At 42.7% G+C, this 20,988-nt stretch overlaps 2 protein-coding genes across 3 annotated transcripts in view; one reads left to right on the top strand and one right to left on the bottom strand.

The window, feature by feature from the left end:
• The first annotated feature begins 323 nt into the window (after window positions 1-323).
• Window positions 324-10,182, top strand: SFXN4 (sideroflexin 4). Its single transcript, XM_083843470.1, has 14 exons — window positions 324-545; window positions 611-676; window positions 1,361-1,435; window positions 2,369-2,395; window positions 2,511-2,565; window positions 3,347-3,372; window positions 4,811-4,861; window positions 4,946-5,011; window positions 5,125-5,193; window positions 6,330-6,420; window positions 6,863-6,978; window positions 7,989-8,074; window positions 9,002-9,116; window positions 9,774-10,182. The coding sequence occupies exons 1-14, from the start codon at window positions 339-341 to the stop codon at window positions 9,849-9,851; spliced, it is 1,128 nt and encodes a 375-aa protein (XP_083699596.1). The 5' UTR covers window positions 324-338; the 3' UTR covers window positions 9,852-10,182.
• Window positions 10,183-15,065: 4,883 nt separating this feature from the next.
• DENND10 (DENN domain containing 10) overlaps window positions 15,066-20,988 on the bottom strand; it is a 9,077-nt gene continuing 3,154 nt past the window's right edge. For both annotated transcript variants that reach the window (XM_083843468.1, XM_083843469.1), the window contains exons 4-9: window positions 20,648-20,796; window positions 20,340-20,451; window positions 19,870-19,970; window positions 18,927-19,034; window positions 18,244-18,338; window positions 15,066-17,491 (exon numbers count right to left, since the gene is read on the bottom strand). In XM_083843468.1, the coding sequence (XP_083699594.1) occupies window positions 17,315-17,491; window positions 18,244-18,338; window positions 18,927-19,034; window positions 19,870-19,970; window positions 20,340-20,451; window positions 20,648-20,796 (742 nt within the window). In that variant the 3' untranslated portion in view covers window positions 15,066-17,314. The remainder of the gene's footprint in view (window positions 17,492-18,243; window positions 18,339-18,926; window positions 19,035-19,869; window positions 19,971-20,339; window positions 20,452-20,647; window positions 20,797-20,988) is intronic.

Here is a 20,988-nt window from a genome sequence, read left to right as displayed (position 1 = left end):
AGCATTTTAGTTCAGTTTGGTAACAATCCACCCGTGGCTGTGCAGCTTTCAGCAAAGCTGACCTGGGCCTGCTGCATGTGAAGCCAAACCTCTGTGTGGCAGAGGTAACGCTGAGCAATGTGTCAGTGCTTGTGATGCCAACTGCTTGTGCACCTGAAACCCCGGGGGGGCTGGGACACACCATCTAAAAATTATATATATATTTTTTACCCTCTGTATCTCTCTCGTCCGTCACCTTTCTTCATTTCCCCCTCCCGCAGCGCACTCAGGGGAGCCTCAAGCCGCCTGCGTGCTCCCCAGCTCCCCCAGAAGGAGCACCCCTGACAGAAAACAACCCGATGGCGCCCTGCCCGTGCTGCCTGCCCCCCTACCCGCGACCCCACACCTCCCACGAACCCACACCCCACGGCCGGCCCCGGCCCCGGCCCCCGGCGGCGGTGCGGGTCCCACCCGGAGCGTGCCGCAGCCGGACCGGCCCCGGCGGCGCTTTCCGGTGCGGCGGCGCCATGGACACCAACCTGCGGCTGTGGAGGGCGCAGGGCCCGGTGAGGCGCGGGGGGGGAAGGCGGGGGGGTGGCGTGGCCGTGCCCCTGAACCCTGTCTTCTTCAGTCTTTTTTCCAGAGGTTTCTGCTCTGGGCTGACGTCCTAGACCCGCTGCTGCTCTTCGCGTCCCCGGTGAGTGCCCGGCGGGTGAGGGGGGAAACCTCCCGTCTGTGTGACTTTGTCGCGTGTAGCGGTGAAACCCGGGCGTTTCTGGACACCGACGTTTCAGCGATCACGTTTAGAGTCTGTCCGCAGCGTCCACGCTTGAATTAACCCAATTAAGAGCCAGGGAGCCTCCAAAGAGACGAGCACAGAAGGGCAGAGCTGCGGGTGCTGGTGTTAAATTGGCCCTGGGGGGACACCTGAATTGGCCCTGGGGGGACACCTGAATTGGTCCTGGGGGGACCCTTAAATTCCTCCCGCTGCTGCAGGAGCTGTGATCTGGGGCTGCAGCAGCTTTGGAGAAGGCTGGTCCCCATCCCCATCCCCATCCCCACGGTGCTTCATCGTATCAGATGATTCCTTTGGTGTAAGCCATTCAAATCTTTGAATTTGCCAGCAGGCACGGGCAACTTTAAATGCACTCCTGATTTCACTGAGATTTTTCATATGCTTGAATGTATATCAAAGTTTCTGTGACTGTAAATTGGTTTTGTGTGTCGGTGCGTTCTTGCTTTCATTGCTCTGGTGAGCGATGGGTGCATTAGCTTGATGTTACAGGTGTGTCGTTAGTGTCTAATCACTGATACATCGCACTTTGGACCATTGCCATCTGAATTATTTTTTCTCTGTGTTTTTTTTTTTCTTCAAATACAGGATGAAATAAGAAGAACCAGGGTACTAATTGAAAGCAGTGAAAAGACTCTAAGTGTGCCCATACAGAATGATCAGGTATTTTGGAGCATGGTTTATACAAAATAGTTTTTTTTTCATGGCTGAAATAGTTGATAGTAGTGTACGGTCTAGCAGACAGAATACTGAGATTCAGTTACGAGGGGTAACCCAAGCAAAACTCTTTACTACAGAGATTTTTCTAGCTATGAATCTGATAGGAATTTCTTTGGATGACTACTGTCAAACTTCAGTATTAAGATCCTGAGGAATGCTAGGTTGAGTATCGTATTGCTAAGATGAAAAGACGCTCGGATCACTCCAGGAATCATCGCTCTAAGCCTGCGTGTCCTCATCTGGGGTGGTGATACAGGTAGGAAATATGCAAAATGCTTACTGAGCTTGTTCTAAATATTTGATGTTGCATCATCATATAGAGTGCAGGTTGATTTGGTTTCGCGTCTCGTCGAATGAACAGCAGCAGTACTTGGGTGGGAAACCTCCTTGCAGAGTTGCTAGAAGGTAGCGCTGAACCCTTGCTTCCTTAAGAGGAGTCTTTCTTTTGATTCGGTGTGGGCTCAGCTGTACCCATGTGGCATTTGGTACCTTGTGTGTCAAGGTCTGAAAGGAGAAGTAAAATCTTCTGTGATTCCATAAAAGCCGAAGTGTTAACAAGAAGTGTGTAGGCTTTTTGCCATATTTAAGAATTGTTGTTTTCTGTTTTAAAATGCCTGCTAGCTTAACTTTTTAAAATTTACTTTCTGTTCCGCCATAGTGCGTGCTTGGTGCTATTAGCATATGGGATGTGAGTAAATATATTCAACAAAGTATGTGGGGAGAAATTTTAGGGAAAAAATAACAAAAGGGATGTGACCACATATGTCACTCTGTATAAAAGTAAATTATTAGGAAAATGATAGAATAAATTAGAAACAAGATTTTATTCAGGCTCTTTTGAAAATTGATTGCTAACCTATTTTTCACTTTTTTTAGACAAAACGAGCCTTCCTGCTAAGCCTGGTAAGTTTCCAAGTTTCCAAAAGATTTAGAAATCTGCTTTTTTTTCTTTCTTTTTTTTTTTCCCTTATTTAAGTATGGCACAGGTAGTCTAACCTTTTTTTTTTTTTCTTTTAAGTCTAGTGTACATCCTGATACAGGCAAGATAATTCCTGTTTTCTTTAGACCTCCAGGTAAGTTCCCTTAAGACAAACACTGACTGAAGCATCAAAGGGGAGTAACATACAGTAAATAGCCTCTGTGATATGACAGTGATACTCTTCTACATATGGAAAACAAGTAGACAGTTACTCCTGTTAGTTGCACTCCCTTGTTTGTTGAAGATTTATTTATTCCTGCAGTCCTCTTGAAGAGAAATTTTTTCCCACACTTTACCTGCTCAGATAGTTCAAAGTAGTTTGAGCAGTCTCTGTGTTTTTGGCACTATAGAATTAGTTCACAACTTGTTCCACATGTAAAACAGTCTACAATATGCTAAGTTTTTGCTTGATGCTAGCGGTTACTCTGAATTTACTTGCTGTAGTGGCAGATAGTCTGCTTGCGGTGATGTTTAGGGAGCTGAGGCAGCACAATCAATATCAAATATAATCAATTAATCAAATATAAGCATACATAGGCCATTTACTCATATCCTTGTATAACCACTCACAGACGTGGCAGCCTTTGCTGCCAATAACTCTTTGAGTAGTCATACGGTTTCCATGTAGCTATTTTGAGTGTAGTTCTTGAGAGGTCCTTTTGGCTATAAGCTGAGACCAGGTATTTTGGCTTCGTGAATGAGGAATGAGAGACAAAGGTTGGAATAGAAATCTAGCAAAAATGTTTTTTTGTGGACTAGTGTTTTATTTACAGCTGAAACTAGGAGGGGGGAAGTTAGGGAAACTTTCTGCTCAAAACCTTCAATCTAGACTCACAGCAGTTATTGTTACTGAAATAGTTTTTCTTTCTCTTCAGCCTTCCTGCCACTAAGTCTTCCATTGGTGAGTAACCAGGAGAAATACCAGTGTACCACGTGGTTTACATTTTTCCAAAGCCAGAGGCCGGAGGAAGAGAATGGACAATTCTAGGCTCCTCAGTTGTATTTTCAGCACAAGGTTTCTAAAATATGTCTGTTTTATGGGAAGTGCTGAGCAACCTTCTAGAAATCAAGCCTTTAAGGAATCTTCAAACCTCTTAGTTGCCTTCCTTCAGCAGTATTCAGACAGATGGTTTATGCATGAAGGTCAGCTTTCTGAATAAGGAGTATTTTGCTAAGCATTGAGAACAAGGCCTGGTTTTGGTCTGCTTAGTCTAGAAAACTGTGTCGGAAGTTAGGAGGAGTCAGAGCATTGTGTTCTGTGTTTCAGACCCAGAATATGGTTTGCTGTTTTGTTGTTTTTGGTTTTTTAACAAAAGTTTTTGCAAGTTAAAAATGGTAGTCAAGAAGTTAGGAAAGATATAAAAATGAACTCATTATAGTGGTCAAAAACTGCACCATTTTGTTTGATAGAATTTGTAGCTGTAACTAAATGCATGATTACACGTTTAAATGTGTTCACCTTTGGTTTTGGCATAGGAGATACATACTGAGATCTGTAATTCCGTATCAAGGTACAACACGAACCTCCATGGCACTGCTGGCAAGCATAATGAAAGTTTTGATGGCTGTTAAATTCCTTAAGAACAATAATAGAATTAACACGAGTACTTAGTCTTGATATTTACAGCTTAATACTGCTTCATAGATGTGTTCAGATTCAGCACTGGCATTAATAACAGAGGTAGTTCATCTACTAGTATTAAAAGAATGACCGGCCCTCCTCTGAGGCTTTGAACAGTCTCCCCTGTTTCTTATTTGATAGCTGCCATATCTTGATTGACATTGGCCTTTGAGAGTGCTTCATACCTGGAGCTCAGGCTTGAGGTCAGGCCTCAAGAATGGCTGTCATTTATAGCTGAAGTTCTTGTTCACTGTCTGAATTGGACAAGAAATTGGGAAGTAACTACTGAAATCTTAGATCTAAGCTCAGTTAGATCAAGTGTTTATACTAGTGAAAACTATCAGACCCTTACTTGTTCACTTCTTTAATTCCATGTCTACTCTCTGAGTTATTTTATTCTATTTAAGCTTCACAGGCACAAATTTATTTTTTATTTTGGGTAAGAAAGCATTTTGTTTGAATAAACTTATGCAGTGCTTTAATCACTGTGCTTCTATATTGGATAGATGAAGTGAATCTGTCACATCTGTGTCAAGAAAGCTTGTTAGCCTTGAATCAAGGCAAATGGCTTCTGGTGCTGAGTGGAGCCCTTACTGGAGCCTACCTGACGCTGCTGCAGATAGTAACACAGTGGTTCTCTTCGTGTTCTAGTTAACTACTGCTCACCAAAACCTCCTAGATTCATCAAATTAATGTTATTGTGGGGTTTTCCTCTTAGGTTATCGCTTCATCGCTTCAGGTGCAGGCAAAACAAGTTTTCTTTTGTCAGGTAATTGTTCTTTCTTTCTACTTTTACAAATCTTCTCGTCTCAACCCCAAATTCGTTTTAGCTTATAATCTCTTCTTTCTGCAGTTCGCATTTCACACCTACACCACAGCATTCACCGTGCTGAATGGAAATGGTACCGTAAAGGATGAGGTATGTGTTGATTTTTATTTTCGGCATCGTCTTAATTGTACAAGACCACTTTGAACATGACTTACAAGTGTTTTACAAATGTCCTTATGTAGTAATGTTTCTTCTGTCCTTAGGATAATTCACTTCAACAAAAGCAACTCTTCTTCAGCGTGGGAGCCGTTTCCTACGCAGCGCTTATAGGTGTATGTATTTGCTCACTGGTTGCTTTCCTGATAAGTTCTCCTGAGGAGGGGTAGGCCCCGAGAGAATCACACTGCCACGTATCCTTCAGGATTGTGCTCTAATGCTCAACTCTGATGTCTTCCCATAGAACTATTGAGAACAAGAGTTTTCTCGATCAGAGAATCACAGAATGGTTTGGGTTGGAAGGAACCTCAAAGCCCACCCAGTTCCAACCCCTGCCATGGGCAGGGACACCTCCCACCAGCCCAGGCTGCCCAAAGCCCCATCCAGCCTGGCCTTGGGCACCTCTAGGGATGGGGCAGCCTGTGCCAGCACCTCACTGCCTCCATAGTAAGGAATTTCTTCTGAATATCCATCAGCCAATACCTTGCTTGGCTTCCTTTGTTGCTTCCTCTTATGTCCTTTTCTGTATTTTTCTGCAAGCTTAGAAAACGGGTGGTGAGAGGAAACAAACAGAGTTAACAAACACAGAGTAACTCACTGGGTTGCTGTCGTTGCTACTCGATGTAGTGCTGTGGAAGATACCTGTCCTGCTCTGAACAGCTGGTGAAATCTGCCAGAATCTGTGCTGGATACAGATCGCTCAGGTTGCAGAAGCAGCATAGTAATGACAGTACTGCACTGGATGCAGGTTAATTGGCCTTTCAGTTTCACTAGGCAGCTGAGGAGCTAGGTCAGTGCTGTACTGGTAGAGGAATTAAACTTCCCTCAAGCATATTATGGGAATATGGTACTGACCTGAAACTGCAGAGGTAGGAGTATGTACACAAGTGTGCCAAGTGCCCTGGTTGGGGGTAGGGACGTCACAAGGCAGTTGGACGGATGTCCGAGGAATATTAGTCAGAGGTAATTGTTCTCCTTTTTCTGCCTCTGTATCCATACTGCTACTGCCCTCTACGTAATAACATTTAATACTTTTTTTTCCATAATATTTTGTGCACTTATATAAAAGAATGATTACAAAAACCTTTAGTAACTAGAGAGCATGTCTGTTTTGTTGAAATGTTAATTTGTTTACTTTTATAGATGGTATCTAAGTACTAAGTTGCAGATTTATCTTCCTAGTCTCTTGCACGTATTGAAATGTTGCACATTTGTTTTAATATAAGGTGCTTGTTTCCTCCCAATCTCTTAGGCTCTGCCTTTTATCTTCATGAATCGATACACATTGAAGAGCCCATTAACACAACTAGTTGTCAAGAAACTTCTACCTGTTCCTCTTTTTGGTGAGTAAAAAGAAACCGTACATTGTGCAGCTGATGTAAGGGCCAACACCAATGCAGCCTTCACCCCAAACCTGTTTCCTTCAGTGTCTTTCCTGTGCTGGATTTTGCACAGACCAGTACAAAACCTAGTCACAACACAACCCCCTCCCTTTTCTCTTAAGAACAAAGTACTCATGGCTTCTGCTGGCTGGCAGTGATTGAAAGCTCCGAGTGTCCATAATGATAAAGCACCTGTGGGGAGTGGTGCCTTAAAATCATTAAGCTTCTGAAACAAGAATTAAGATTCCAGGTAGATTTTTATGGAGCAGTCTCTACTTTAGGCTGCTAGGTTATTAGTTTGTGAACTGTTGAACTGGAAATGTAAAATGCGCATAATTATGAACGTTGTTATCAAGGTAGTCTCATTGGATCTTTAAAAGCAAAATCCTCTTTAACTCTGCAGGCTTGACGAGTGCCTTTACTGTGGCAGCGGTGAGAAGCCCAGAATTTGAGAATGGAATTGAAGTGATGGACAGGAATGGCAAGGTTTTAGGAGTGTCAAAAAAGGCTGGTGCGAAGGTAGGCAAGGCGGGGGCAGCCTCTCTCGACGTGCCTTTCATTCCCTGCTTAGAGCTAAACATTATGCTCAGAGCAGGTGCAGTTTGCCATACTGAACTGAGGAATCCCACATCAGGTGCTGAATCTTTGGTTGGGCTTGGACTAGTCTCTGGAACCGGCTTGGCACCTGTCTTGTGTCTCCAAGGGCTGGCACCTTCCCCAGGCCAATACACCAAGTGCTGCAGATAAACCACAGGAACACTAGTACAGACTTTTCTGCTTTTCTTTGTCACCCCAGAAGGAGGCGAGGCTCCTAGAGTTTCTTCTTCCGATGGTACATGTCAGAGAAAAGCCCTGTATTGTAAATAGCACATGCATCTTCCCTAGCAGGAATATCATTACCCTCCCAAAGGGCAATGTCCTGGTCTACAGTGTGCTGGTGCATTTTATCCCTGACCAGCAGCTGACCAGGCTGCTCTGCATTTGCTCCCTGCCCTGCTCATCAACATCCACTGGAGAGCAACACCCACAGGAACTACAGCAAGGAGTCACACTTTGTGCTGTCAGTGACCCTGCCTTTCAGGGTTGCTGTCTGGAGGGGAGGAAACAGCTAGATGAGCATAAAGATCTGTGAACAGCTGGACAGAGAACTTTAAATTTTACACAGGCTGCCCAGAAGGTGTGATGCCCAGAAGGTATGTCCAGTTGGAAAGAGTTCAGCACAACTTAAAAAAAAAAAAAAAAAGCAAGTCTCAGCAAAATGATTATTGTGGAAGGAACACTTGGTCTGGCACTGTTAGTACCACCTCCCTTTTTAAGGAATTTCTTAGTCACATATGGAGTATTTGCCACGTGTAGGAGTTTAGTTTCCACTTAAGAAAGAAATCCTCCAGTGAATGATCTTAGCCTTCACTTCCCTGTTGCTTGAAACTCCAGACTATTAGGCAAAAAAAGTGCTCACAGAAATGGGGAGTATTTGAAGCTGTATGGAGCACTGCTTTAATGACTTTTTTTCTTGTCCCTCCCTGGAGGCCGTTAAAGAAACAGCGTTGTCAAGAGGAGTCTTGTTTGGGACAGCATTCTTCCTGCCAGCTGTCCTTATGCACTTTGTGGAAAGGTAAGAGGGACTGGAAAGCGGGTGCCTGCTCAGTGGCTATTCTGATATTTGGTCTGGCTGTTACTGCTTGCCATTTTTTCCTTGGTTTTGCGATTATTAATTGCCTTGGAGAGATAATTATCTGCAAGGTTTTTGTTCAGGTAGTGTGATTCGTTTAGATAACGCAGTGAACCTGGTTATGTCAGCATCTGTTTTGATGGTTTGCAGGAGGTTGTCTGTAGCTGTGAGCATTTCTTCTGATTTCTTCAATTAAAACTGGCCCCCAACTTCCACATAGCCTTCCATATACTACAAAAACATTTTCTTGGTTTTGCAACATTTAAAAACTCCATATCGTAAGAAGAATTCATTGTATGCTGTATCAGAGAATTTTTAGCCTGCCCTGAGCTTTTGCTGGGAATTGTCTATGTTATATAAATTATGGAGGTAACCTGGCATTGCCTAAATCAATTTCCTATTACATTTGTTGACTTAAGGGTCTGCTGTTATCAGTAGACATAAATGAAGACATAAGATGAATATTTTAAAATGTATTGAGTAGTAAATTTTCGCACAATGCAAAGTAGGATTGCCAAGGGGAACTAAATCTGAAAGGGAAGAGGGTAATACATGAAAAATCTTAGTTCAGGGACCGGGACATTTCAAAACACTAATGTACCTTCTCTTCTTTTACTGTTTTGAACTTGCTGGTTATTTTCTCAATTTTGTATTCTCATTTTGGACCTGCAAAATGCTTCAGTTAAATTCGAAGTAAAGGAAAAGAACACGAAGTTAGGAGTAAGAACATAGGAAATAGGAAACATCTTCAGGATTCGTAAGCCTAGGCTATTACTTTTTTACAGTTCTAACTGCTAATGAATGCTCTTTGTCTCGCTGTCAGATTATTTTTCAAACCCAAACTGACATACTTTTCAATGTCTTGGACAGAGCAAACTTTGTCAAAACTCCACGTGCTTTGGTTTCGATGAGAATGCTTCTCATTACGTCAGTACTCGCAGGGATGCTACCAGCGTCACTTAGTATGTTCCCACAGTGTGGTGAGGTAAGTCCTTTGAAAGAAATTGGTTTAGGATTGTTGTTATATTAAATAGTCATTCTGTACATGTGGCCAGTTGTCTTAAGGGGGGCAGCTAACAAAAAGCAATAGGATTGAAATGGTCAGTGCATCTAAACTGGGGCAGTGGGGAGGCTGCTGAATATTCGCAGAACATCGTAGATGGGGCTCGTAAAATTTCCGGTGGCTTCTCTTATTAGCCTAAAAATTCAGGCATCTTAATTTCTTGTGGCAACAAGGGTAGACTCGACATAAATGAGGAGACTGTTCAGAAATTACATATGGCAGATTGGTCTGGTTTTTCTCCCCTTTTGAGCTTCCCAATTGCTCAGCTCTCAGTAGAAGTTCTCCTGGGTGAGTCACCCAAATACAGTGAACAGAGACAACACCACTAATGCTCTGTTTAGATCTTGGGAGTACCTCTTAACTTTAAATACAACATGTTTCTTCCCTTATGTTTGAAAATGTTAGAGAAGACAAAAAAAAAAAATCCCATGAACTCCAAACCAAAAAAACTCTAATCCCTTATACACTTGTTGCTGAATAAATAATTTCAACTTGTGGAAAGTGCAGTGCAGTAATGAGGATTTAACTGGTGGTTACCAGGATATGGTGGTGTTGAGTGTGTTTTTCTGTACATTTCAGATAAAGCGAACAGACCTTGAACCAGAAATTGTGTCATCTACAGAAGAAACAGTGTTATTCTACAACAGAGGAATTTAGAGATCGGCTTTAATACATAAATACGGGCTCTGAGTAGAGTGAATTCTGAGTGTCTCATCAAATTCAGTTGGCACACATGCCTGATTAAATCATGACTTCATGGTGGCATACATGCCAGATTTGGTGTACAGTGCTGTGGTCTATAAACAGGCAGACTTTGCAAAAAGATTTTGCAAGCCCCAGCCCTCAGGTAGGTATACACATGCAATGTAATGCCATAAATGATATTTGTGCCAGAAAGCGTTGTAGAACAGGGTTCCTCACAAACTGTGTTTTGTACACTTCCTCATGTGACTGATTTCTTAATTAAAAGACTAACTACTGAATACAAGATTTTATTTTCTCGCTGCTTTTGTTGCCACTTTTGACATGCTGCTTTCCAGGAAAACAGCTGGTAAAGACATTAACATCAGTAGTTCTTTGGGGAAAGTCAGGCTGGTCCTTCACAGAAAATTTGTTTTTATGTTTTACTGTATTTAGTAAGGCACCCTGATAGCAATATAACACTGGTGATACGTAGTTGTGTAAGAAACATTCAGCAGAGGGGCAAACCAGCTTCGCTGCTGGGCTGTGAGCTAACTGTTAATACTGGGAGTGGAATTCAAGGGCAGCAACAGATAAACTCATGGAAATTTCAGCTTAATGCTCTGCGGTTGTCTATAAAGCAAATAAAGCGTTAGAAAATTTTAGAAAGGAATGGGAGAACAAAATGGAAGCCATTCTGCCTTTGCAAAAAAAGTACCTGGGCATCCTGGTGGACACCAAGCTGAGCATCAGGAAGCAAGGTGCCATTGCAGCACAGGTGGCTGATGGTATCCTGGGCTGCAATAGGGAAAGCAGGGCCTGCAGGTTGAGGGAGTTGTCCTTCCCCTCTGCTCAGCACTGGTGAGGCCACTCTGCCTGGAAAAAGGGCGGCTGGGGGATTAAATAGGAGATGATGAAAACACAAATGGCCTAGAGGGGAGGGTAAAGATTGTTTGCTCTGCTAACAGACGTCGTGGGCAGTGAGTTGATAGGGCAAGGCTCAAAAAAGGCAGAATACGCAAGAAACTAAACTCAAACCCCTGCTATTTAAGTTTAAATACACTACTAAATGAAGTTGTTGGAGCTGACGGTTAAAACAATAGCAGGTGGTTCTTCGCTGAACATGTAGTTGAACGTCACAGTTCTCATCAAAGGGTATTACAGGAATTTAAGAGCAAAATGGACATCTCCATCCAAGGGGAATCTGTTGAAGGTTACTAAATCCATGGAAACTATGCCTAGTCTATAAGAAAAAGGTTCAGAAGCTCAGTCCTACTGGAGAACAGAAGGGGTAAATAGCTCATTTGCCTGCTCTTCTCGTGTCTGCTTTTGGTGGCCACCAGGCTATTTAGCATTTGGCTGAAAAGAGCTTTGGCCTGGCCCAGTATAGATGCTTTTATATCGTTTGCCTCTAAACTGACCTTCGGACCTTCTCCTGCAGGAACAACAGAGAAGAAAGCTCCACAACCATGGTAGGAGCCCCTGTAGTTTTGATAGCTGGGGGTCATAGGAGAGATGGCTCCAAGATCACTGAAGCTGTTATTTAAGCACTCTTACGGCTCTGTGTGACAAGGATAAATATACACTGAATAACGTAATAATCACTTTCAGAGAGGATTTTAGAAGTATAACCTCCAAATTCTGTAATAATTTAATGCCCTTAGAGTGCAATAAATGGGTTGCTGCTGTCCTATTGCAGAAGGATTAGATTTGTGTTTGGGGTGTGAGGAAACCACTGGTTTCCCACTCTGATCCCTCCAGGAAGACAGCAGCATGGAGCAAAGTTAGGAAAAACAGCAGGCCTGCTTTCTTGCAGGAAAAGTTCCTGCTGTGCGTTTGGCACAAAACAAAAGCAGGAAGTAGGGTTTTGAGTTAGTTTGTGTCAGCTCTGCCTTTTTTGAGCCTTCCCCTAGCAACTTACTGTGGTGAAAGGTCAGGCGAAGAGAGAGTAGGGGATTAGGAGCATGGCCTATGGACCTGCAACTTCAGGGGAGCCTGCTAAAGCTGTTCTGGGAAGGCAGTATGGATACAATCTAAGCTGCCAAAACAAAGAGTGGCAAAGACTTTGCACTGCCCTACTGAGGATTGCAGTGAATTTTTAAAGCTGCATTACTTAATTCTTCAGTTACCCAGACACAAATACCCCCAGCAGAGGAGGAGAGGTAAGAACAAACCCCTTCCGAGCATGCAGCAGCACCAACTCCACAGCATGAAGCGTGCTGAAAGTTAGCTTCCCTGGATGCTGATAAAAAGCAGATACATTAAAGGCTCCTTTACAGCTACTGTCTCAGCAGGGATCACTCAGCCTTGCCTTTGTGGGTTGTGTTTTTAAGGACATGGTAAAAACCCACCAGGGCCAACAACAAAAGAACAGCTGTGCTGGGTCTGACCAAAGGTCTGCCTAGGCAAACGTCATCACCAGCAGCAGCCAGAGGTAGAAGCAAGAAGAAAAGCTCACACGAGACTCAGCTGTCCTGAGCAGGAACGACGCTAGGAAGAGGGAGGCTTGTCCTGTTCCTTTTCCTTACATACCACCTCCCGGCTGCTGGGGGACATGGTGCAGAGGGTTAGGAGTAGCAGGCTTACAGTCTCAGCCTGCCTCTCTCAAACAATGAGGTGTTTGTCTCCTTCAAAATCTTTAATAATGGTGGGATAGCTGACATCCTACAGTTAAGTTCTCTAAAATCCCATTTCTCTGTTAATCCTGTTTCAATAACATTCCAAAGACAAACCTGGGTGAGGTGTAATTCTACTCTCTGTAACCATTAATCGGTAGTACAATGAAAACCCATGCCTCCCCCAACTCTTTTTTTAAAATATAGTTTAAGACTGGCTGAAGTTAATGATAGTTATATGAACCACAGTGGAATCAAAACAAAAGAACAAAAAAAACCAGCAAAGTCAACAAATATGAAGATAACAAATTCATCAACTGAATTGTCATGGTAACCAGACAAGCTATAAATTCTCTGGCACCACACGTAGATGCTTTAAGCAAATTGATGTCATTACATCCCCGTGAGTAAGGCTTATGGACTAAGTCAGGTAATGATGCCTGGTATTACAGCTGCCCATTATCAAACTGTACCAGCTTCTTACTGCCTACTCAAGTTGAAATTTGCTGTATTAAACACTGTCCTTCCAGAGTCGCTACACACACCTTTCCCTTCCCTCCTTCTCACAAATGTCTCTATCGCTAAGCAGAGTTTTCCAGAAGAGAAAGGCAGGCACCTGCCATTTAAATTGCCAGCCTGGGTGATTCAGCTGGTTCCCAAATCAAGGTAGGGACAATGTATTGCTGAGAAGGCCTGTCACCCGGCACCTGGAAATGAAGTCAGGATGAAACCAGAAGTGCCTGGACCTGGTAGTCCAGAGTGAGGGAACCAAGACTGGAACAGGCAGGAAAGCATCATGTTTGAGGGATTTACAGAGTCAGCTCCTTTGGGAAAACCTTCCCCTTTGTACCTCGAAATAGCTCACCAACACAGCAGCCCAAGGCAGGTCCGCCTCCTGCCTCTAGCGCTGGCTGCCGCGCCGAGTGACAGCGTCTTAGCAGGGGAACCAGTTTGAGGTGTGGTGAACTACAACAGGTGGAAGCTTTCATCTTCAAGGAAAACACCAGTCCTAGTGCAGTGCGTTATGGCAGCACCATGCCACCCCACCCACCCAGCCACTCCCATGCTCGGATGTGCCGAGATGAAAGCATTTCCTCACCTGGAGCTGGTGTCCCTGCGGCATCCTACAAGCCTAAACCGCCGCCACACTGTGTTCCCTGCAGGACACGGGATAGGTGAGGAGGGAATCCTGCTCAGCTCTGTAGCTGCTTCCCTGCCACACAGCCAGCAACGCCGTGTGCCGCCGAGGTGCTCAGACAAGGGCTCTTGCCCCGTCTTTTGGGTCTCCCTGAGTCCCACCTCATTCAGCAGCTACAAGAAATGACCTCACCTGAGCAGCGATCCTCCCGACTCAGCCTCCGGTCTGACAGCAGCCTAGGGAAGCTGGAGACAGCTGTGAGCTTCCTACGCTTCGCTTTGTGACTCGGTTTTCACCTAGAAGTTTAGCTACTTCACACGACACCTCACAGCACGCTAATCCCAAACCAGCATTAGCCCGTTTGGTAGCTGGGGAACCAGGGCAGCCAGAAGTCGACATCAGAAGCAGCCGGGAGATGGAAGCTGGATGCTGCCGGGCATCCTGCACCCCCCGTCACCACATTACTCAGCGCTGCGTTGCTCTCATTCAGAACATCCGCCCGACACCTGCCTGCGGAGGGAACAAGGAAAGCCAGCTTATCCCGAAACCCCAAGGATGACAGCGCTTGAAATGACACAGCCAGCCTTAAAGGACTAGCCTAATAAATTATGCTAGTCCTTTAGCCAAATTGTAACAGAAGGGATTGGCTGCTCCTCCTGTTCCCCTTTGCAAGCTTCTGCTTTGTTCACTACCTTCCAGTTTCTGCAAACGGATTGGAAAACTTACGCTACAGGAATCCCATGAACTGGTTGAGATGGGCAATCCGCGAGGCAGAGCGCTAGGGGAGTACCTTTCTCCTCACCTCCAGTACCTTTTTCCTCACCTCAGGAAGGCACAGAGCTGCCATTCTCAGAGCAATGGAATGTCTTGCTTTCAGCTAAGTGCTGCAGGCCTTTTGGAGGCATGTCTCTTAGCACGTCAACAGGAACCTTCACGCATCGTTTCGTATTTGTCCAAGAAAAGAAAGGCAGCAAGGTGAGAAGGTATGAATGAAAACATGATTTTATACAGTCTTCGCTTTTAGGAGGAAGAAAGGATGTTACTTGATTTTGCAAAACCAACAAGGTCTCAGCTTGACGGCAACCTAGGGAAGGGGAACGAGAAATAAGCTGAAACTTTTTTCTGTCCTGACCTTCCAGATTTTTGTTTTATTCCAAGATGTTTTTGAGAGGAAACATTGAGAAAATATGAGAGCATTAGGACAATCCTTCGAACGTACTGAAGCTGAGGGAGGCCAATACTTCTTTTACAGTATTGACAAGACAATCAGCACAGATGACAAAAGTCTTTGAACCGGTAACAGCAGTACATCTTCAGCCTAAAGATCAAGCAGTGGCTTAATTCCAAATCCCATTATTGCAAAACTGTGAGCTAAGGCTTGTGACTCAATCGTCACAACTCCTCAAGAATAAATTTACATAAATTACAGGGTAGGAAGTTCAGGATTCTTTTTAATAGGCATAAGCATGCTATGAGTCGGGTTCCTTAAGTGCAAAATTACAGTTCATTTGTGTCACACAAATGTCAGAACACAAGATCTAGCACTGAGGCTTCTCCACTTTTAAGAAAACAGAAAGCAAAAAAAGCATTCAATATCTACTTTGTATCTGAGCTTCTCTGCTTTTTGTGGTTGTCTCCAATACCCAGGCTACCTAATGACATACACCTAAAGGCTTTTTGTTAAAAAGGAACTAAGTGCATTTCTTCACAGTTACAAGGTGATAAGACAGCTGATAGAAAGCATGTTCAGGTTTTTCAGGGGGACAGACTTCAGTTTTGGTAGGCTTGAAGGTAAGTCCTGAACAGAATTTTCTGCACAATTTTGCTGTTCTGCTATTCCAAATGTTACAAAAGTGCCCAAACAGAAGCAGCAGTACTAAAGAACCATTAATGGGAAGAACAATCCCTCCCGTACACCCCCAAAATAATCCTACGCAACATTAATGGCCAAATGCAGAAAAAATGCACTTACAGGCAAATGATGGCAATTGCAGAATTTTTTTCAGAGAAAAAACCAAAAACATTCTCCCGTGTACAGAACTGAAACTGCAGAGTAAATGTTTAAAGTAGATTTTACACCCCTGAAAATAGGGGATTATTCTGACGCAGTTTCCTTTACTGGCTGTAAGCGCTTGCCATTTTATACATAGGTGCCACATTCCTTGTCCACATTCTAAAACAGATTTTCTTAATGTACGATACGTAGCAAAAGGACAACCCTTTTTCAGACTGTTACTGCTTGCACATAGTTACTGATGAGCTCCAACAATTTCTGAATAGCAAACACCCAATTATTTAACAATATAAATATTGATTAGTAAAGTTTTAATCGTAAGTATAAAATCTCTATGTAAAACCACATGCTAAAGCCTCTCTGTACAAAGGCCAGGAAAAAAAGGTTATTTTTTGTTACAGCAAAGTGCTACGGCAGTATTGACTGTTTTTTGTGAACATTTCTGAAGGAATACAGATTGCTTGGCTCAGAATATTTCCCTACAGAGAATCGAAATTCTTCTCAGAAGATTACAGAGCGGTTAGTTTCAGGCTGCTCAATGAAAGAAAAAAGTCCCTTGAGCTACAGCTATGCAACCAAACGAGTAGGAATGTTTTAATTTTCAATAAACCGTGTTCTAGTTTTCACTATTACTTCAAAAGTTCCCACCTCCATGCAGCCTACACAGAGCACCATCAGACAGTACCTGCGCTACAGCTCCAGCAGTGCAAGAAGCTAGTGCCCCATCTGTGGAACCAGCCATTTGGACATTTCTGGTCCATTAAGCTTTAACTAATCTCATTTTCTATCACACGGGTCAGGAACTGAAGGCCAGATATCTTCTCAGGTGAGAGCCCCAACAGCTGGCAACTGACTCCAGCTGTGAAGCAACACTGTTCTATGGCCTCCTAGGAAGCCCCAATTTAAATGTAGTATTCCTGTCCTCTTTTTCCTCCAGCAGAGGCATGGGACGGAATGAAAGGAGGAACTTATAAGGCAAGAGTCCAAGAGGTGCTTAACTCCAACGCAAGCTTTAAAATACCTCTTCCCCTATACAGTAAGGCTACCATGTCCGATTGTCCCCAGACATCCTTTTTTACACCTAGACACATTCAAGTAGAAAGAAGAGAACTTTTCCATTTATTTGGGATTTCCAGGTCTCAGACAGTCCAGAAGAGCAGTATCTGGCCACCTGACATACCTGGAAGCCCAGAGTGAGCACTCAGACCAACAACGTGATCAGTGTATCCCTGCGCAGAGACTAGCACATCCAAAATGTGTTGGCTTTGCAGCTGACCTGCTGCAGCCTGCGTTCCAGACACGAGGAGGGCAGGACAGAGTAAGAACAGAGCTGTCCGACATCTGGACCCTGCACGACAAACGGCCGCTGTAACAACGCCTGGCACAGCCTGGACACACGTGCCCATGCTACACGTATACACACCCACGTTGTCATATGAAATACGAGAGCCTTAAGTACAAAGTTATAGTTGGGGAAAGATAGTGACACCAGGAATGTTCCTAAATACGCCTCCGTATGCTCCAGGTCAAGCCCCGATATTCTGCGTTATTACATGGTAAATATGGCATTCACTTTACACCTTAAATTTGCCCATACAAAAATTGGGTATTCCTATTTGTATGGCAAAGATAGTATTTTTGAACTGGTCCACAACACTGAAGTGCATCAAAATCAGATTTTAAGCATTTGTTCAGCAGCTGCTAAATGAAAAAGAAAGTTTTCTGTAGCTGGCGGAAATCGCTTTTGTTTCAGGGCCTCAGAGTTAAGGGTTGGTTTTTCATTGCCATCAGAAACTTCAGTGAGGGAGGCTAAAGTAGCCAAGATTTCTTTTGTCTTCAGAGAAATATCCTTGAAGAACAGAGAAACAAGCAACCATGAATATAGCATTAGGTATTATGAGGTTCTATCACGTATTAAAAAACAAACAAACAAAAAACCCAGTAAGGAACAAAAAGAAAATAATGGGAAGTAAAGGGTTAATTTTGAACAAAGACCCCATTCGTTTCATGGCAAATTAGCAACAGCTCTTCAGTCTGCTCTTGGGCAATGCTGAAGAAAGTTGCAGCTGATGGAACACAGCTACTCCACCGGCCTCTCTTGCTGGCTTAACTGAGATTTTCTGACTAAGCTGTTTGTTGTGAAACACGTAATGGTCTATTTGATGGAAGAGGAAGTGAAAAAAGCATCGTCCTTAAAAAAAAATAAATTGATCAGTCTTTTAAAGTTGAGAAGCCGTATCTCAGTGGGACTTTTTCCAAAGGTATTGACAGTACTATTGACAAAGTATTGAGCAAAATGCATGCTTTGTAGAAAACAACTGGGAAATCAGTTTTCCCAGAATTCTTCAATGCAAATTCTGAAGTTTCTTCAGCAATGTGGTTACCCAAGAGATAATATAAATCAAATAGGTCATCCTTAGAACCATATGAAGAATACAAATGCTCGTTTGTAAAAAGGTAGAGTGTATAAGACATTGACTCTGCAAGACATCGGCTCATCTCCAGTGACAATCTTCTTCCCGCTCCCCCCACCCGCGTGAGATTTTAGTTGATAGAAGTAATGTAGGTAGATTTAAAAGTAAAAATAAAAATTAAATTCACCTTAATGACTTGGCTGTCTGATTTATCTGGATCTTCTGCAGACTGAACAATTAGCTGTCCAATTTCTTTGTGAAGTTTTCCCATTGTCATTGCCTCTGTGTAAGAAAAAATGTACAGATTCATGTAAAATGACCATTCTCATGTTATCTAGAAATGCATATGAATAGCAAGCCAAAACAAAGCGTCCTCTCTATGAGTGCCATTTGATATCTGTCTGTAAAGGCAGTAACCTGACAGAGCAGCAGCCGTGCTGTCACAGGCCTGTGACCTACCTCTAAAGCAGCCCTAAGCAGATACCAAGGAACAGCAAGAAGATAAGCACATAAAAGCTTTTCTTTTACACAGTCTCCAAGTATTTCATGCAATGTTTTTCTAAAGATTCATGTGATATCTCTGCATCCAGTAACCCTCAGCTGAATGTCTCTCCCACGTAATCGTTGAACATGAACGTTCTGAAATCTCAACAGTGCGTTTGTTGGAAGCGGAAGCGTGTCTTTGCCAATTCCAAGTTTCACCAGTCTTCCCAGGTCTCAGTAAAACAGAAAGACAGAAGCTTCCATATTGCCTTTTCAGAACCAGGATGGAACAAGGACCAAGATTGTTTGACCTACAGCATGGTTCAGCAGTTACTGCCAGCTCTGAAATAAACAGCCCCCAGATCCAAAACATAAAAAGCAACCAACCTTTTACTAGAGGGGAAACGGTGATCTCACTGTCTGCCAAATTCACATACACATCGTAGAGATCTGGCCTGCTGTTCACTTCAGAATCTGTAAATCCAGCAATGTAACCTGGAAAGCAGAATTTTGGCAGGATTATCAGGCAAGAATAAAATCTTCATAAACAAAACCAAGATATTGTGGAAAATCACAGTCCTAAAGTCTGTTCAAAGAGTTTCTGACTCATTGGATCCAAGAGGTTGCTCTCTTGGTATTATTAGTCATTCAATTAACATCTCCAGCAGAATTCTTTACTTCTGAGGAGCTTAAAAACCAACTTCTAAAATTACCTTGAACATGATAAACCCCCTAACACTACACGCAATACAAAAACGTTGGTTTATATATGCAAATAAGCCAAGGGCCTCTTCCTGCATCGCACGGCAAGTACTACACACACCCAACAATGACACACATGGAGATCAAACTCCTACAGCTGGTAAAGTCTGCCGGTGATTAGGAGCCAGAGACTTCACTGGCAGCAGTCAGAATAAAAATTTGGAACTTCAGAGTTAGGAATAAAAAAAGAAAAAAAAGAAGAAAATCCTAAAAATGAAGTACTAGCTGTGTAAAAGTCTGAACACAAGCAGCTTATCTAAAGTGAGTTGCTTCTGTATAATACCAAGGTTTTCAACGCCTCTGATCAAAACATCAAAAAAGTCCCAAAGCTTCTTTACACCTGCAGTTAGACTGATGAGGATCCACCCAGAAACACCAGATTAACTAGTTATCTTCTAACATATTTGTTATCTGCTTTTTCTAAAGAAAAAAATGTGGTTTAACTTGGAACAATAGCATTAATAGCAAAATAACCACTTGTACCACAAAGAGCACTGGTGGAAAACACTGCAACAATGAAAAATGAAATTAAATTTTGATTGTGTTTTGATTAATAAATCATTACTACCTGTGCAGGCTTTTAAGGCTTCCACTTCCTCTTCATTTAGATGTACGTACGAATGAAGAATGGACCAGTCTTGTCGATGCCACACTAAAGCAGGCAAAGTCCTAGGGAAATGCAACTAGTACTTTACACACAGCAGACTTTTACCTGAGCTAATTAGAGTTTTACAACATGAAATGCAATTTATAAGGAAGAATTAATATGACTAGGTCTCACTCAGCATGTGTACACACAAACTACAGAGATTTTTGCTATCAGTGCAAGAATTTATCGCTCATGCTACAGTTCTCTCAGTTGATGTAGCACAACAGCTAAAGTCCAAAGAAGGACTTAGCAGGATTTCAGTAACAATGCTTAATAGTATATTAATTTTTTTTCCACAGAATATGGGCACTTCACTCAATGAGGGTTCAAGATTTGTTGGACTTCTGTGAGTAGGTGAGAAGAGAGGGATTGACAAAGTCATGCTGTACCTGGTAAACTCCTGGATGGCTTCTATTCTAGGATGATATACCACAATTCTCTTCTTTAACATCAGTGCTGTATATAAGATAACTGTTTCCATTCCAAACTGAGATACTATATCTAAAATAAGAGGGGAAAATTATTTTATAGAGGATAAACATGCTGGTATTTTCTTTTTTTTCTTTTGAAGAAGCAGCAGCAACTTACTAATAACAAGACAGACAACACTTCACACTATTTACTTGAAGAACACATGAAATTTGATTATAATTTACATAGTACAAAGGAAATCAGAACGGAGACTTCTGGTATTAACCTTTAATGGACCCAGCAAGGTAAGCCTTCCGAGCATCGAAGTCTTTGCTGAGGAAAGATCCATTTTCTTCGCTTTGGCAGACCCCCTTTGTAAGGACTGCAATGTAACTCTCCATCATTTTAACTGGACTTCCATGCTTCAAGTAGATTCTGTGTGAAAAGAAAGAGACTTTTTTTTTTTTTTGACTGTAACCAATACCAGCAGACATATGAAAAATAAATAAAGATATCACAAATAGAATCTCTTTGGCAAGCACTCTTATTTTGGACACTTGGTTGAGGTTTTAAATACTAAAATAGGAGTCTTTAGGCGTGCACACAAAAACTTGTCTTTTAGAATGA

The sequence above is a fragment of the Anser anser genome (genome assembly GCF_964211835.1).
Source record: "Anser anser genome assembly, chromosome: 7".
Taxonomy (NCBI): Eukaryota; Metazoa; Chordata; class Aves; order Anseriformes; family Anatidae; genus Anser; species Anser anser.
Note: the sequence above shows the minus strand (reverse complement) of the source record. Positions and strands in the feature narration are given on the sequence as shown.